The sequence below is a fragment of the Lycorma delicatula genome, chromosome 7 (assembly GCF_047948215.1).
Source record: "Lycorma delicatula isolate Av1 chromosome 7, ASM4794821v1, whole genome shotgun sequence".
In the NCBI taxonomy this organism is placed as follows: Eukaryota; Metazoa; Arthropoda; class Insecta; order Hemiptera; family Fulgoridae; genus Lycorma; species Lycorma delicatula.
In genome coordinates, this window is record NC_134461.1 from 130739379 (window position 1) to 130756853 (window position 17475).

The 17475-nt window shown below is 32.9% G+C and overlaps 1 protein-coding gene across 2 annotated transcripts in view; it reads left to right on the plus strand.

The window, feature by feature from the left end:
- The window catches only part of LOC142327967 (organic cation transporter protein-like), a 77204-nt gene that overhangs the window by 35552 nt on the left and 24177 nt on the right, over window positions 1-17475 (plus strand). For both annotated transcript variants that reach the window (XR_012757132.1, XM_075371392.1), the window contains exons 6-7: window positions 1686-1854; window positions 14075-14210. Coding sequence is in view for 1 of the 2 variants with exons in the window: in XM_075371392.1 (XP_075227507.1) it covers window positions 1686-1854; window positions 14075-14210 (305 nt within the window). In the remaining variant the exon portion in view is untranslated. The remainder of the gene's footprint in view (window positions 1-1685; window positions 1855-14074; window positions 14211-17475) is intronic.

Sequence of the window (17475 nt, forward strand, 5' to 3'; positions counted from 1 at the left end):
CCGAGCAGTCTGGCTTCGTACTCCGCGAGCGTCACATTCGGGCTTACATAGACCCCAAACAATATATAGTTACAGAGTTCTATCGCAACGACTCCTTCAGTCCTCAAATATAAGCTATAGTCCCAGTTTCCAGTAATTTTCTTGATAGCCACATCCCCAGCGGTATCTGGCACCCACCGAGACCCAGCCACAGAGTATACGTTAGGTTCAGTGGCAACAACAAAGTTGTACTCTCCAGTATTAGCTGTCTCCTCCATCAAGTCATGGGATAGGAGGCTTCGATGGTTATTAATTAGTAAGACTTTAGGCATCGCGCTTCATTCCGCATTCAGTGCCCCCGGTGCGGTGGTTTAGGCTACGGCAATCAAGACATCTGGATGCCTCTCTGCATTCCCGGATACGGTGTCCAGCGCCACCGCAGTTATAACAGAGATTGGTTCTGTACGGGCCCTTACAGTCTATGCTACCATGTCCGGTGCCCCAACACGGTAGCAGCGCTCTCCTTCTACACGAATATAGGTCCTACAATGGACCCAGCCAACTTGTAGTCTTGATGCCACCAGCTTTGTGGCACCTCTATGTGTCGATTATGCATCCGGCCAAAAGTTCCCCCCAAAAAAATTTGGGGGGGGTCTATGGAAGGTATTGGTCTCGGATCTATCCGATCCGAGAGGATTTTGGAAAATATTGGTCAGGGAAGGAGTTATTAGGAAAGGAACATCCCCTTTATAAGAGCCTCAAATACTTACAAAAAAACTCTACTAATATAACATATTTTGTCGATAATTATTTTAAGTTGTTGTTTACTACAACAGCCGTGACGTTACAAACTTGTGGTTACTTGTCTATTGACTTATCTTATTTTCACTAACCTCAACGGCCAATTTAACATTGGCTCTTATGGAGAAAAAGGTTACAACAGAAAAAACGTAATTACAGCACAGTCCGGTCACCAAAATTCACAAAATTTAACACAACTGTCCGTTATCCTTACCTCGAAATGATTCACTACTTGTCCAATAAAAAAGCCGCAAAAAACCAAACCAAAAACGCATAAAACGGAGAGCTAGAAATACACGTCCACTCAGGTTGAGAATCCACACTCGACTCTAAATGTATAGGCCTAATTATAATGTACGAAACGCCGACTCCCGTACCGCTCAAAAGATCGGGAAGCTATTCAAGAGTCGGGTCGGGAGGTGTTCCCGCATCCAACTTACAACCCTCACCTCGCACCAACAGATTTTTTTTTTATTTGGTCCTTAAAAAATCTTTACGTGGCACCGTGTTCGGTAGTAATGAGCGAGTCAAGAATGCGTAAAAGAAGGGCTCAGACACCGATGCAAACGATACTTAAAAGTGGAATAAGAAAGCTGACAGAAAGACGGGAGAACTGCCTAAACGTAGGGGAATATGTTGAAAATTAGCATTGTCGTTTCATTGCCTTTCAACAAATAATTTTTCTACACTCATTTGTCTCTTTTATCACTGAACGACCCTAGCGCGATAAAAATTAAATTTAAAAAAATTACCACTTAAAATAATAGCGCAAACTTTAAAAACGTATATTACACGAAACGTTATCGATTAAATTATTTAAGTACATTAATGTAGTACAAAGATTGTAGTTATTAAATTTCAGTTTTATCTGTCTTTAATTAGTTTTGTTTTACATTATTTTCTAGGCATGGAATCATTAAGCGGCAAATGGCGTACAATAATATCGATATTATACCAAATCCCATTCGGTTTGGGACAAGCTTTCATGGCAACGGTATCCTATTATTACAGAGACTGGCGCGATCTCAACTTATTTCTATCTTTACTCGCAAGCCTCTTCCTATTTTATTGGTGGTAAGTATACGTACTTTTTTTTTTAAGATTACCAGATCGATTAAAAATATACTATAAAAATACTTCTTGACTGTTTTAAGGTTACGTGTTGCGCGACGCAGGAAGGGATTGAAAGCCGTATTTTTTACGATGATCTACGAGGGAAAAATGTATTTTAAATATAAGGGAAAAGCACGGGATCGGCAATACGTTGACGGAGAAGACCCCCTATCTAGAATCCGCAAAAATTCTGACAACAAAATATACCCCGACGCAAAATAAATAAAAATCATCCATTTAATTTTATTACGTTGTTCGATTCGTTACACTCAGTAAAACGTATTATTAAACATATATATTAATCCATTTTCCTATACGTAAACTGATAACACCGAAATGAAATTCGGTATAAGTTGTGAAATTTTCATTTATCGACCTGCACGCAGATTTTTGTTCTTTTTATATAAATTATACGAAGTCAGAAGTATTATACGAAGTCAGAATCACGGATTTTACAAAAAACTTCTTATTTTTAATGTACAAATAAAAGTAAATACAGCAGTCAAGTTATATTATTCTCGGTTAGTATAAAATTTTAATAACTTACTTCATAATAAAATTTAAAAAGATCCGACACAGTCTTTCTTTTCTCCCATTTTTGTCATACTTTAGTTAAAATGGACAATGCATATATGCATTGTCCATTTTGACTGGAATTATTATTTTTTATAATAATAATAAATCCAGTATTTATTATTATTATAAAAAATAATAATAAATAAACCCGAATTAAAACGTAAATTCACAAGTTCTTTTTATCAAATTTTAAAAGCCGATTTAGATTAAAATTAAATAAATTTAAATTATGATGTATGAGATGTTTATATTCCATTTTTTATCCCGCCGTTGTCACCTACTATTAAAATCAATTCATCAACTACTTTGTAAGATGCGTTATTTATTATTAAAGAAAGAGTAAAAATATTATTATTATTAACTAACGAGTAACCTTAAAACTTGACATAGACCTTAACATAGTGTACCAAGACAGATATAGCGGGCCTAAGTAACGGATTCCTACCAATTATTATGAAAGTAATATAAAGTATAACAATTGCAGGGATCTAGAAACGGACAAAAAGGAGAACCCTTTTTGTAAAGAATAGGTCCGTTTTACAATCGTCTTTTGTTATACTGCCCGCTAACACACAATGAACACTGTTGTACGGTGAAAAGAGACAAGAGGTTTGGAATTCATTTAACCCACCGAGCTGGTCTAGTGGTGAACGCGTCTTCCCAAATCAGCTGATTTGGAAGTCGAGAGTTGCAGCGTTCAGGTCCTAGTAAAGTCAGTTATTTTTATTCGGATTTGAACTAGATTGTGGATTCCGGTGTTCTTTGGTGGTTGGGTTTCAATTGTTTCAATTAACCACAAATCTCAGAAATGGTCGAACTGAGACTGTACAAGACTGCACTTCATTTACACTCATACATATCATCCTCCTCTAAAGTACTATCTGAACGGTAATTCCCTCAAACTAATCAGGACAAAGAAAAAGGTTTGGAATTCATGGGAACAAAAGCTTCGGGGTCAATTATTCTCAGCTTCGACTTGGGTCCGGTCCGACAGGTAAAGAGACTAGCAGTATAAACTGCCCGGTAAGACCAGCTAAAAAGAGTTCTACTAGAACCAGTCTGCGAGGCGTTACGACGTCCCTCCCGTAAGGGTGGTTCTGCGAGGAGAAGCTGCGAGTTGTGTGGATTCGGCAGAGTTCTGCAAACCAGTCCAGCGACACGTTACGACGGTTCAGCGAGGAGAGTCACAGGTGTGAATCTCTAAGACGAGAGTGCGAAACGTCAGTCCAAAGAAGAGAGTCCTGAATCCTGTTTGATACGATGAAGATGACGCCACGAGTAATTCCAGTAAACCAGAAATACTATCGGTGAATTACAGTTAAACGATAACTGTTTAAGTGAAAGAAATAATGCAATAGACTTCGTTCATAAACTGTTAGGGTATATAGCAAGGGTATTTGCAAGTGAACAGTGTACGGTAATTTGTTAATATAAGACTATTGGTTGAAAAGAGTTAAGACTAGCATTTTCTTTTGTTAATGGGTCTGAATACTAGTTTTCTCTTTATATACCTGGCATAAATTCCGAACTATTATTTATTTTGACTCTGCCTTATGAGTAATCTGTATTTACTATTTACTACTGACATTACTATCACTATTTTATATGTAATATTTAAATTGTTATTCTTTGTTGATTACATTATGTATTTTTCTCTGTTTTTATGGAATGCTTACTGTTTTGATTATGTTATGTTTTATGTCGTGTAGTTATCGTTTACTACTATTATCCTTACTATTATTGTGGTTGTAATTACTATATTAATATTTGTGTTTATTCTTTTATTATTGTCACTTATTATTATTATTATTATTATTATTATTATTATTATTATTATTATTATTGCAATTTATTTATTGTATCTTTATCACCTTGTTATTACTATTAATCTGTCTGGTTGTAATTTGAACATTTTAAACCAATAAACTGTAATTTTATAAACAGTCCGAATTGTTAACAACCTCTCAACATCCCAATCGAGCCGCGAAACACGCTACAATATTCATGTCGCATTCGACATGAATATATTACATGGTATTGTACAATGACAAGTATTTTAGCTTATTCTGTGAGCTGCCGCCTGGTTAGCGGTTATCTATCTACAAGCGATATAAAACACTTATGTTTTTTTTATATTGGATATCAAACATATTTTAGCATTTTATTTGATACAGCGGGCGAAGTAAGCGACGACCTATAAAAAATAACTTCTGTTTCTATAAATACAGAATGTAAAACAACTGTTAGACGTAACTTCGAAAAAAAACATTGTAAAATCCCTCAAGCAGGTATTATGTGAGGTACATCATCCATTTGAAAAAATCTGATGTGGTCATCACATGACTTCCTTGCACGCCTATTAAACTACAATACACTTTTTTTTTTAATGAAAAGTACCTAAAGTTTGATTTCATTAATAACTTCTGATATTTTTTAATTTTTTTTTTTTAATTAGATGAAGTCTGATTCGAACCACTGTGCCCCCCTTGGAAGACCCAAATATTTCATTAATTAAAATTTGATTTGGCTATAACTCTGGAACCAATGAAAATAAGCCCCACTTATGATATATTGTTGAAAAGCTCTCAATGAAGGCTTATTACTGCAGTTAATAAATAATCCAAAATCCTAATATTTTTGGATTTCGGCTTATTTTGACACTTTTGGATCGGTCGTTTGCAAATTAAAGGGAGGTGACAACGAGATGTTACAACAGTCATAAATCCAAAATTTCAACTTCCTACGGCTAACTGTTTTTGAGCTATGCGAGATACATACACACATACGTCGTACATATACACGTCACGCCGAAACTAGTCAAACTGGATTCAGGTATGGTCAAAATGGATATTTCCGTTGAAATCTGATAACCGAAATTTTTCGCGATCACAATATGTCCCTTACTTAGTACAAGCAAGTTAAAATAAGATAGAAAGAGAATTTCATCTTTCAGTAAGTAAAAGAAGAAATCTTTGTAACGGTCGCAAAAGATGGCATTACTGAGTCTCGTAAACAGAGGTAACATCTCAGTCAGGTATATCACGAGTCACTTCTAAACATAAAATATTCATTAACAGTAAAAAAAAATAAGGCTTCGGTCCAAAAGTACTTGTACAAATGCTTTTATCTTTATAATTTCTTTAACACGAAGAAAACAATTATTTATTAAACTTAAATCTTATTAATAAATTAATAATATTAATTACAAATGAAATCAAATGATATGATAGTAACTATACTATTTAACAAGTTAAACTTACCAAAAATATTTATCCATCCCAATTAATCGGTGGCCGGTCTAGTGGTTAACTTGTCATCGCAAATCAGCTTATTTCGAAATCGAGAGTTCTAACGTTCAAATCCTAATGAAGTTATTTTTATTCGGATTTGAATACTAGATCGTGGGTACCGGTGTTCTTTGGTGGTTGAGTTTCACCACACATCTTAGGAACGGTAGACCTGAGACCGTACAAGACTGCACTTCATTTACATTCATACATATTCTCTGAAGTAATACCTTACATTGGTTCCGGAGGCCAAACAGAAAAAGAAAAGATTAATCGATGGATGAAAATTAAAATTAACACCGACTTATTCATCATCATAGACATTACTTCACAATTTATATCGATACATGAAATTATAAACGAACGTACGAGTAGCGAATTAACTTAAAATATTATAGTTTAAGAGCCTAAACCGAAACTGATAATGTAAGTTATTATATTGTAGTATTAAGACAACAACTGTTACACTAAGACAATAGTCTTAATAATCATTCTCAGATAAAATATAATAACAATCACTTAACAAAACAATAGATGGACAATAGCTACCGTTATACTTTAGGATAACCAAAACGATTAACAACTTTATCGTAAAAATCAGCTGATGTAATCCCAACTAGATTATCGATGCTATAAACACACAGCCTTCCATAAACTGCAGCAACTCAAGACAATAATTTTTTTACTGTAAATATTTTTATGTAATATTATCGTCTAATTTATGATAATTAAAAGAAATATACACATTTTAATGGATTTTTTTTTATGGAGTATTTACATTTTTTGTGGATGAAATTGATCGTGTTAACTTCACCACAGGATTTTCTCCTTTACTATTACTTACCTTATATCTTTACTTTTAAAATACATAAAAAAATAATTAACATTAGTATGTATCTATTATCTGCATTTATTATCTAAGTAATAAATAAAAATAGAAACAATAAATAAAAACATTTAGAATGTTCTGTTTTCAATTTAAATTGATATATCTACCAGCTACTACTTTCATATTTTATTTTAAAATTTATCTCTTGTGCAGTAGTTCAAGATCCTTCATAATCTGGGAGTTTCTAACTTTTAGTGATATGTTTTTTTTTTGAAATCAAGTCTCTTAAATGATTGTATTTAAGTCTCAGTTAAAAACTGAGAGGTATGGTGTCTTTGAGATTTGATTAATCTCAAAGTTGAATTGAACTGTTAGTTTCAATTTTTAAATTACTCCTTTTTCTCATAGTTAAATTTTATCAATCTCCATGGCAGAGTGGCTCTGCCTTTCATTCAGAGGTTCTATATTTTATTCCTGGTCAGGCATGGTATTCTTTCACATTCTAGAAAGAAAATTATTTATTGTTATCTTCAACTGGGAGCTGTTATAGAGTGCCAACTGGAATACAGATCAGTTAATTGCTGTTGGGCCTTCTCTCTTTTAAGTCAATTTCTGACATTCAACATACTTATTCATCGTTTTGAGGGAACATACTGTAGATATACAATTGTGTTAAAAAAATTGTTAAAAATACATCGTTTTTTTTTTATAAATAAATATATAAAAAGTACATTAGAGAAAAGTATCCTGCAACAGAATTTTGTTCTTAGGTAAGAAATTTGATATTTTTTCTAAAATTCAATACATTATTTAAAACATATGATTTAATTCCTTCTATTTTGTTACGTTTAAAAAGTTAGTTACTTCTCAAGAGGTATGCTTTGAAGGTATACTAATATAAAACAAATGAAAAGCATTTTATTTTCGGGGGGGTTCTCATATTTTACCAAGTGAACACAGAGGTTTTATAATTGTAAAATAAAATCTTACATAATTAGAATGAAGAACTTCCAATGTAATTTACCACCATCATGACAGAATGTATTTTAAACTTTTTGAAAATAATTAGCTTCCAAAAGATTTTCTAATATTGCTCTGTACAGTAATGTTATCTGTGATAACACTGTTAAAAGAATGGTACAATAGTTTTGAAAAGAACATACGAGCATTCTGGATTTTACAATTTAGCATGAGTGAGTTTTCACTTTCAAATTTAAAGTTAAGATTTAAATTTGATTTAAATCTATGTTAAATAACTCTACTTACGGTATTCAAAAATACTATATACAGTCAACTTCCAATTATCTGCAAGTGGTTTAACTGTAATGTATCTTGGAAAAAAAAGGTTTAAAAACTTATAATGAAGTTAAAAATTTTAAGTTTTTTCATCATTTTGTGATAGGTTTTACGGGTTTTGTCTCAGAAAGGGTACTAAGGATGACATACTTCATGTGATGAGTGTGGTAACAACCAGTGACAGAATATATCCTGGGAATTTTCCTGGACATTTCCAGAGCATTTAATAATTTATGGTGTCCTTCTGCTATTTACCAACTCCAAAAGAGAGAATGTACTGTAAGTGAATTGCAAGTTATACAAAGTAATACCTGAAGGTGATGCCTGGAAACTAAACAGGAAAAAAAAGTTATGCAAAGTTACTTCAGTCATCGTGATGTCCTGCTCTGCAAGGACAACCATGAAGTTGGCAAGACGCTTTCCAAGGTATGTCCCCAGGGCAGCGTGTTAGATCCTTTATTGTGGGTGGTGGAGTTTGATTCTCTCCTGCAGCTGAGGTTGCCCAGCGGATGTTGCATCGTGGCTTTTGCTGACGATAGACTCCTGCTGGTTGAAGGATGCTTGCAGAGAGAGGTTGGACTTCGAACCACTCAAGCTTGCAGGATGCTTAAGCTGTGGGGTCATCAACACAAGATGACATTTAATCCGGAAAAGACCACGATGATGCTCCTCAAAGGCCGTTTGGCAGTGAGTCAGCAAGTTTGTGTTATGATGGTAGGCCAGCATATAAAGTATGTTCAGGTTCAAAAGTACCTCGAGGTGCTTCTTGATGAGAAACTGCAATTTAAGAAGCACTTGGAGTGCCTTCTTTGGTATTCGACGAGTGGTCAATCCTCATTGAGGTATTAATTTTAAGACCATAAATTTCTATATAAAGGTGTGTGAGAGGCTATTATGCTGTATGCAATGCCTGTTTGGGCAGATAGGCTAAAATATAAAAGCTATTGGGACATATTATTAAGGGCTCAATGCCTAATATTGTTAACGGTAACGGGTGGTTACCGTACTGTTTCATGGAAGACAATCTTAGAGATTGCAGGCATAACCAAACTTATTTTTTTTTTTTTTTTTGTCTTCAGTCATTTGACTGGTTTGATGCAGCTCTCCAAGATTCAAAACCAAACTTATAAAACTTATAAACTTATTTTATTTGCATCCTAGAACTTGACTTAATTGCATCCTAAAAGCAGCAGTAGTATGTTGTTAAGAAGTCCTGTATGTTGACTTTGGATAAAGATCGGAAATTGAATGACATGGCAATGCCTTGTGGCAGGCCAAATGGGGTGAGACAAAGGGAGGGGACATTATATACATGATCTCTTTCCAAATGTTGTTGGGTTGCAGGATGTCTCTTGGGTACACCCTAATAAATATGTGATGCAATTTCTTTCCAACCATGGTACTTTTAGGGACAAACTGCAGAAATTCGGCCTGGTAGATTGTGGAATGTGTCCTCAGTGTGGACAATTGGATGACACCTACCATGTTCTTTATGAATGCTCAAAGAACGAGTTAATGCGAACAAAGATCATTGTTGGCTTGATTCGACCATTGGGTTGATGTTGGATCTCCGTGTAAACTGGAGGAGCCAGGCTGAATGGGCAATATTGGAGAGTTTTTTTAGTGTATTTAGCAAAACAAAGAATTGCTGAGGAGATCTAGAGCCTTGCTTGGATTTCTCTTGTATTATGTTTTTATTGATGTTGTGGTTTATAAATTATGTTTTTGTTGTTTTTGTCCTTTGATTTGTTTCAATGCTACTCTCTTATTGTTCCAAGTAATATATTTATGTTTTGTGTTGTGTTTTGAACTCCATTTTACCTTATACGGGTAGGTACTTAAGTTTCATGTTTAATTAAGTCCTTTCAGTCTTCCTTAAGACTTGGTAAGATGTGTTTTGTTTTGAGTTCATTAAATAGTAGTATACCAATGGGAATGTCACTCATCGCATTAACATCGGTGGCATCCTGGCTGAGGTGGACTAATATGTCAAAAGGCGAAGTTTCAAAGATGACCTCTGGTAAAGCCCATCAGGAATAGGAACAGAAGGGGTGGCGGAGGGTGTCTTCCACTACAGGGTCAGGATAGGTCTTATTCCTTCATTCATTTGCTATTTGAATGTGTGCTTGTTTTGAATATAATAATGCTATACTACAGTTCATTGTGGATATAATAGGACAATAATTGATTTTGCGATATTATTATGCTACGCAAACTAAGAAGTTCAATTAAAATAAAGTGTTTTCCGACACTTGTTATATATTAATACATACTTTGAATAAACTTCTAGAAATTACTTTTACCAGGTGTAATAATGTAGTGTAGTGTACTATATTTTATTTTATTATTCACTGTTATACCTTAATATAATAGTGCATGTAAAGTAGAGTATTAAGTTATTTTAACACATATTATCATGTTAAACATTATTTTTGGGTCCAACCACGATTTTACTATAATTTTGGATTATCGGCAATCCTCTTTCTGATTATTATCATGGTTAATTAGGGGTTGATTGTATAAAAGTTTATATACGCAATGTATAACTTTCATGGTATATATGTATGTAAATATAGGTTTAATGGTATAGTGTAAATCTATATATCTACTAGTATTTAGTTTCTATAGGTATATATAATTTTTATTAAATATGATTATAACCATCTAACATCTTATTTTTGTTTATCATCTTTCATTTCCAAGATATATTTCTTAGCGGTATGCCACGTTTTGCATGCCAGGTTAGCATGTAGGTTGTTATAAATCACATGATTTAAAGGAATATGAACTTATGTATTTAAAGCAAGAGAACTATGATCAAAAATGTTTCAGAGTGTGTGATATTATTGATAGTATGGTATTATTGTGGATGTGTGTGTGTGTGTGTGTGTGTGTGTGTGTGTGTGTGTGTGTGTGTGTGTGTGTGTGTGTGTGTGTGTGTGTGTGTGTGTGTGTGTGTGTGGGTGTGTGTGTGTGTGTGTAGGTGTGTGCATGTGCATGTCCTTACAATATTTGTACTAAACAATGTACTTAGAGTATTCTGTATAAAGTATGTTAATTTAAGGAAAGAATGCTAATTGTGACAAATTTGTCTGTTAAGGTTTTATCAGATCTTAACCTAACCAAAAACACAACTTAAGCATTAAAGAACTCTGTGCATATGTACATATGTATATGTACACATTCTTGGCCTGTTTTTTGCTTCATATTTCCGGACTGGAGGAACAATTAGATGAAATTTGGCATGATTATGTAAACAGGGCACTGATGCCATTTAATTTTGGTCACAATCGATCAAGGGGGCATCTTATGGACCTTATGAGATATAGATCTTATCAGTACCATCTCAAAAAATTTTTACTTAAAGGATAGATCATTTTAGATAGATCCACAAAAAGATGTGAGAGCAAAAAAGCCTTTTTTTTTAGATTTGACTCAAAGCCACAATATTGTAGTAATTACATTGTTTCATTATATTAATGTATCAATTCAATTGTATATTCGGGCAATTTCATTCAGGAGTGGGGATAATACTTTTGCCTTTTTTTAATCAGTTACCATTTTACTTGATATCTTCAGATAGCGATAAGCTGATTTTTATGATATTTTGTGTAATAACTTATGAATATGGGTCGTCGAGAAGGTCGAGAAGCGAGCAGATATGGTTGGGATGGTTCTAACATATCAAAATTTTACTCTAAGTAGAATAATATTTTTACTTAATTCTTTACTTAGATACTTTAATATTCCATTTAATTTTCCTCTTAAGTCTGGTCTGTCAAAACTGAATTCATTGGTAGCCAGAACTTTATCACCAAATCTGAGAAAGTACAAAATCAACTAAATATCCTTCCTCAGTGCACTTATAGATGATATTAGAGTGCACATTTAGTACATATTCAAATACTCTGCATCATCACTATTTAAAGCCTAGGCGATTTTAAAGAGGAGGAAAAGACAGTTATCCTTTATTTGCCACTTATGTTAATATCAACTTAAGCTTTAAGTCCTTAAATGTTTGAAGTAGTTTATTAGTTTCCATTATGCTGACCTCCATGGTGTAGTAGTAGTTTCTCTTCTTTCATTTGGTTGGTCCTGGGTTCAAATCCTAATCAGGCTATGTATTTTTCACATGTAACAAAAATTTATCTCTCATCCAATGGCTGTAATTGAGTGGTTAACTTGTAATTGCATAAAAAAAGGAAACAAGTAAACCATAATCTTAATTTCTTTTTTAATTTTAGTGTAACTTCAACAAAATAGTTGATTAAATCCTATTTATTGGTCAGAAAGAATTTACTAAAGCATTTACTATTGGAACGGAAAGTATTTTTAGTTTAGATGATGATCCTGTACTTTTTTGAAGAAAACTTTTCTCTACTTAAAAGGGGGGTGGTTTACTTATGAGAAATTTGTTATTTTATTGCATAATTTATTTAGTATTTTTTTTATTTTCTGTTATATAAAGCTATATTGTTCTTATAGAAATTAAATTATAATTTTTTAAAATATTTTATGATAAAATTAAATAAAACATTTGTATTTCCCACATTTTAGACAATGAAAGTCAAAACTGTTGTATATCTTTACTTAAATATTATAAAATAATTATATATGATATGATCTACAAAAATGCTACCAAGATTTGTATAACTTTCCCATTGAAGCTAGTAAAGTTATGCAACTGAGGGCTTTGCCTTTGATAGACATAGGAGGAAAAATTGAGTGGAACATTGAAATAAGTAGGTTTCGGAATAAAAAAATCATGCAAAAAAATTATTCTCCCTTTGTAAAATGTTATGATTTGGGATCCATGATGACTATTTCACTCCCTTTACTGCCTACAACCAAAATTAAACAGCATATCACTGACCCGTATTTAGAAGTCTCATCTAAAGATATCGAGCAGAATGTTGAGACAAAAGTGGCAAAAGAAAGCAAAAACAATAGGTTTATTATCTCCCATCCTTGAATGGAATTTCCCAAATACATAACCAGAGTGTCACTCTAATGTAAAAAATTAGAAACCATGAAAAAAGTGTTTTTTGCCACCCCATCGCTATATGGGGTTCAAACAAAACACAATTCAGAAAGTATCTTAGTACCGAAGAGAGATTAAATTATGTGAAAAATGTACTTAACTGTTGAGTAAGATTTTTGGATATGGGCTCCATATCTCCCTGCACTCTGACCGATTGGTATCAAATTAAATGGTATCGGTGCTGCATATTCAGAAATCCTAATGTCACATTTCATTCAGATGGGTCTATCCAGTCTGAAGATATCAAGTAAAATTTTTTTTTTGTCTTCAGTGATTTGACTGGTTTGATGCAGCTTTCCAAGATTCCCTATCTAGTGCTAGTCGTTTTATTTCAGTATACCCTCTACATCCTACATCCCTATCAATTTGTTTTACATATTCCAAACGTGGCCTACCTACACAATTTTTTCCTTCTACCTGTCCTTCCAATATTAAAGTGACTATTCCAGGATGCCTTAGTATGTGGTCTATAAGTCTGTCTCTTCTTCAAGTAAAATACAAGCTCATATTTACACACGTACTACATACATTCTTCCAGAATTTTTCAATGCTAAATTTATAAGTTTTGGTTAGAAAGCAGTTATGAAATGTCAAGATCTATAAAAACCCTGACAAGCAAGACTGACCCGATTAACATACGTTCTTTTATTAGTTCTGTCTATTAGTGTAATGTATAACTATACAGCTGGGAAAGTAAAACTGTATAAATTTACAGTTTATTTATAAAAGTAAACTTTTAGCCATAAAAAGGAAAATAAAACCAAATATTTGTTTTAATGTTTTTATTAAAACAAAAATAAAATCGAATAAAAATTCCATTACGTTCTAACAACAATCAGTCATAAAATGTTATGTAAGCATAAATATTAAATCCTGTAATACCTGGGTTTATTAATCCTGAATAACATAATGATTCCATAGCAGATAAATATCTTTTTTAGTAAGCATGCCAAATATATAAGTTTCTGACAAATAAAAAGAAAATAAATAGTAAACAGTCAAACCAAGTCTTAACTGACAATTACAATACTATGATGTAATGAATATCAAATACTGCTAGCAGAATTGCAATAAAATTTCTAGTATCTGTGACAAAATAGACTTTTTGTTAATAATTTTTAATTCTTAATAATACATTTCTTAAATTTTCAGGTTGATACCAGAATCACCAAGATGGTTACTAGCTGTTGGACGTAGTCAAGAAGCGATAAGACTGTTAAAAGCAGCAGCCATTACAAATAATCGGTCTGAGGAACAAATAAAAGCATTTATCAGCTTAAAAACACCTGTAATGTATTTCTCTTGTAAAATTTAGTTTTTAAAATTTTAACTTATTAATGTGTTAAAAATCTACAACACTCACATCAGTTAAAATTTCTAGTAAATTAATCTTACTAAAAAGATGCATAATTGTTAAGAGCAGTATAAACATTTCAAGAAAAAGAAACTCAAAAATAAATAACAATACATGTAATTCTGGAAATATTGCTTTCCTATAAGTGTTATTGCAAAGTCATGTTCCCTTTGTGCACTCCTCAAATTCTTTTTAGTCACCAAATAAGTACAAATGTGTTTTGTAAGTATGCAGTAGGAATTTATTCTTGTTCATTCATATAAATTGAAATATGTTTATTTCATTAAATTCTACTTCTAAAATATACATGTAAACTTAAATATGTACCCCCAGGTCCAAGAGATCATATTTACACTATAATTTATGATAGATTAATATTTCCTAATCATTATGCAATTATTGAGTCATTTATGACTTATTATGGAATTATTTTCTATAATGGAATTATATGACTTTATTATGGAATTATTGAGTCATTTTGAAATTACTAATGAATGAATATATTCATATAAAATCAATAATTTATAATTGAAAACTTAAAAGAATTAACTAATCTTTTTTTAATTGTAAGTTTAATGATTCTGCATTTCTGTTACATTATATCAGAAATATGTTTCCATCAAACATAACTAATATTACTAAAATGAAAAATGTGTTGATTCTGAAGTCCGTTTTGCTTCCAGCAATGCAGGTCGCACTCATCGCAATGTATTACATCTATGCCAATGAGATGTGATCTGTTTTGTACCACAGAATTTGTTAATATGATCACGTGTATAATCTGACCGCCTACCAAAAATGACCACCATTTTTCATTGAAATAGATATTTATATATTCTTCATTGTCAGCAGAGTTAATGTTTCTTTTGTATATAAAATTAAGTATCTGTAGCATATATGAATCATGAAAGCGTCTAGTAAAGTATAAGATAAAAGGTGTATTTGCATTTTGGCAATATAATTTATAGGTAATTAAAGATAAAATTTTATCGGTATATATTGAGAAACTCCATCTATGAATCATGAGACCTTGCCATTGGTGAGGGAGCTTGAGTGCTCAGTGATACAGAGTAGCTGGACCGAAGGTGTAACCATATCGAAGAGGTATCTGGTGAGAGCCAGACTAAGGAATCATTCCTGAAAGAGGGCAGCAGCTCTTTCAGTAGTTAAGGGCGTAGGTCAGGACGACTTAAACAGCCATATCAACATCATTCAGTCCTCTGAGTACTACGCAGCTGAAAGCAATAGAAAACTGCAGCTGCTTTTTTTCCAAGAAAATGTAGCTCTCTGCATTTTCATATAGCAATGATGGAAGAGGTGCCTTCCTTGGTAAAATATTCCGGAGGTAAACTAGTCCCCCAATCAGATCTTCGGGTGGGGACTACTAAGGGGGTCACCAGAAAATTAAAAAATAACATTCTACGAGTTGGAGCATGGAATGTTTAAGTCTAAAAAAGGTTGGTAGGTTAGAAAATTTAAAGAGGGAAATGGATAGGATAAATGTTGTTTAGTAGGAATTAGCGAGGTTCGGTGGGAAGAGGAAAACGACTTTTGGTCAGATGATTTTAGAATAATTAACTCAGGTTCAAATAATGGGCAGGCAGGAGTAGGTTTCATAATAAACAAGAAGATAGGGAAGAGAGTAGAGTATTTCAAAATGCATAGTGATAGAATCATTGTAATAAGGATAAAATCGAAACCTAAACCGACAATGATTGTTAATGTCTATATGCCTACAAGCACCGATGAGGTAGAGGGTGTATACGAAGAAATTGACAAAGTAATTAAACACATAAAAGGAGATGAAAATTTAATAATAGTTGGAGATTGGAAGGCAAGTATTGGAAAAGGTAAAGAAGGAAATATGGTAGGTGAGTATGGGCTGGGCAAAAGGAATGAAAGAGGGGACCGACTTATAGAGGTTTGCATGAAGTACAATTTAGTAATTGCCAACATCCAGTTTAATTGCCAATATCCATTAAGTTTAGTTATTGTCAACTTCTTCTATAATAGAAGAATATACACATGGAAAAGCCAGGCGATACTGCAAGGTATCAGGTAGATTATATAATTGTTAAGCAAAGATTTAGAAATAAACTCGTCGACTGCAAAACTTACCCTGGAGCAGATATTGATAGAGACCATAATTTAGTGATAATGAAATGTAGATTGGGGTTTAAAAACCTGAAGAAAAGGTGTCAGATAAATCAGTGGAATTTAGAGAAGCTTGATGAAAAGTAGGTAAAGAAGATTTTTAAGGTCTGAGTAAAAAAAATAAAGTAGTAAATGTAGAAAAAGAATGGGAGAATGTTAAAAAGGAAATTCTTAAATCAGCAGAAGCAAACTTAGGAGGAACAAAGAGAACTGGTAGAAAACCTTGGATTTCAGATGATATATTACAGATGATGGATGAACATAGAAAATATAAGAATGCTAGTGATAAAGAAAGTAAAAGAAACTATAGACAATTAAGAAATACTATAAACAGGAAGTGCAAACTAGCGCAAGAAGAGTGGATTAAAGAAAAGTGTTCAGAAGTGGAAAGAGAAATGAACATTGGTAAGATAGACGGAGCATACAGGAACGTTAAGGAAAATTTTGGGGGTACATAAAATAAAATCTAATAATGTGTCAAACAAAGATGGTACAACGATTTATAATACGAAAGATAAAGTCGAAGAGTTATATGGAGGAAATGAATTAGAAAATGGTGTTATAGAGGAAGAAGAGGAAGTTGAAGAGGATGAAATGGGAGAAACAATACTGAGATGTGAATTAAAGAGAGCATAAAAAGATTTAAATGGCAGGAAGGCTCCTGGAATAGACGGAATACCTGTAGAATTATTGCGCAGTGTAGGTGAGGAAGCGATTGATAGATTATACAAACTGGTGTGTAATATTTATGAAAAAGTGAAAATTCAATCAGACTTCAAAAGAGTGTTACAGTCATGATACCAAAGAAAACAGGAGCAGTTAAATGTGAAGAATACAGAACAATTAGCTGAACTAGCCATGCATCAAAAATCTTAACTAGAATTCTATACAGAAGAATTGAGAGGAGAGTGGAAGAAGTGTTAGGAGAAGACCAATTTGGTTTCAGAAAAAGTATAAGGGACAAGGGAAGCAATTTTAGGCCTCAGATTAATATTAGAAGGAAGATTAAAGAAACAAACTGACATACTTGGCATTTATAGACCTA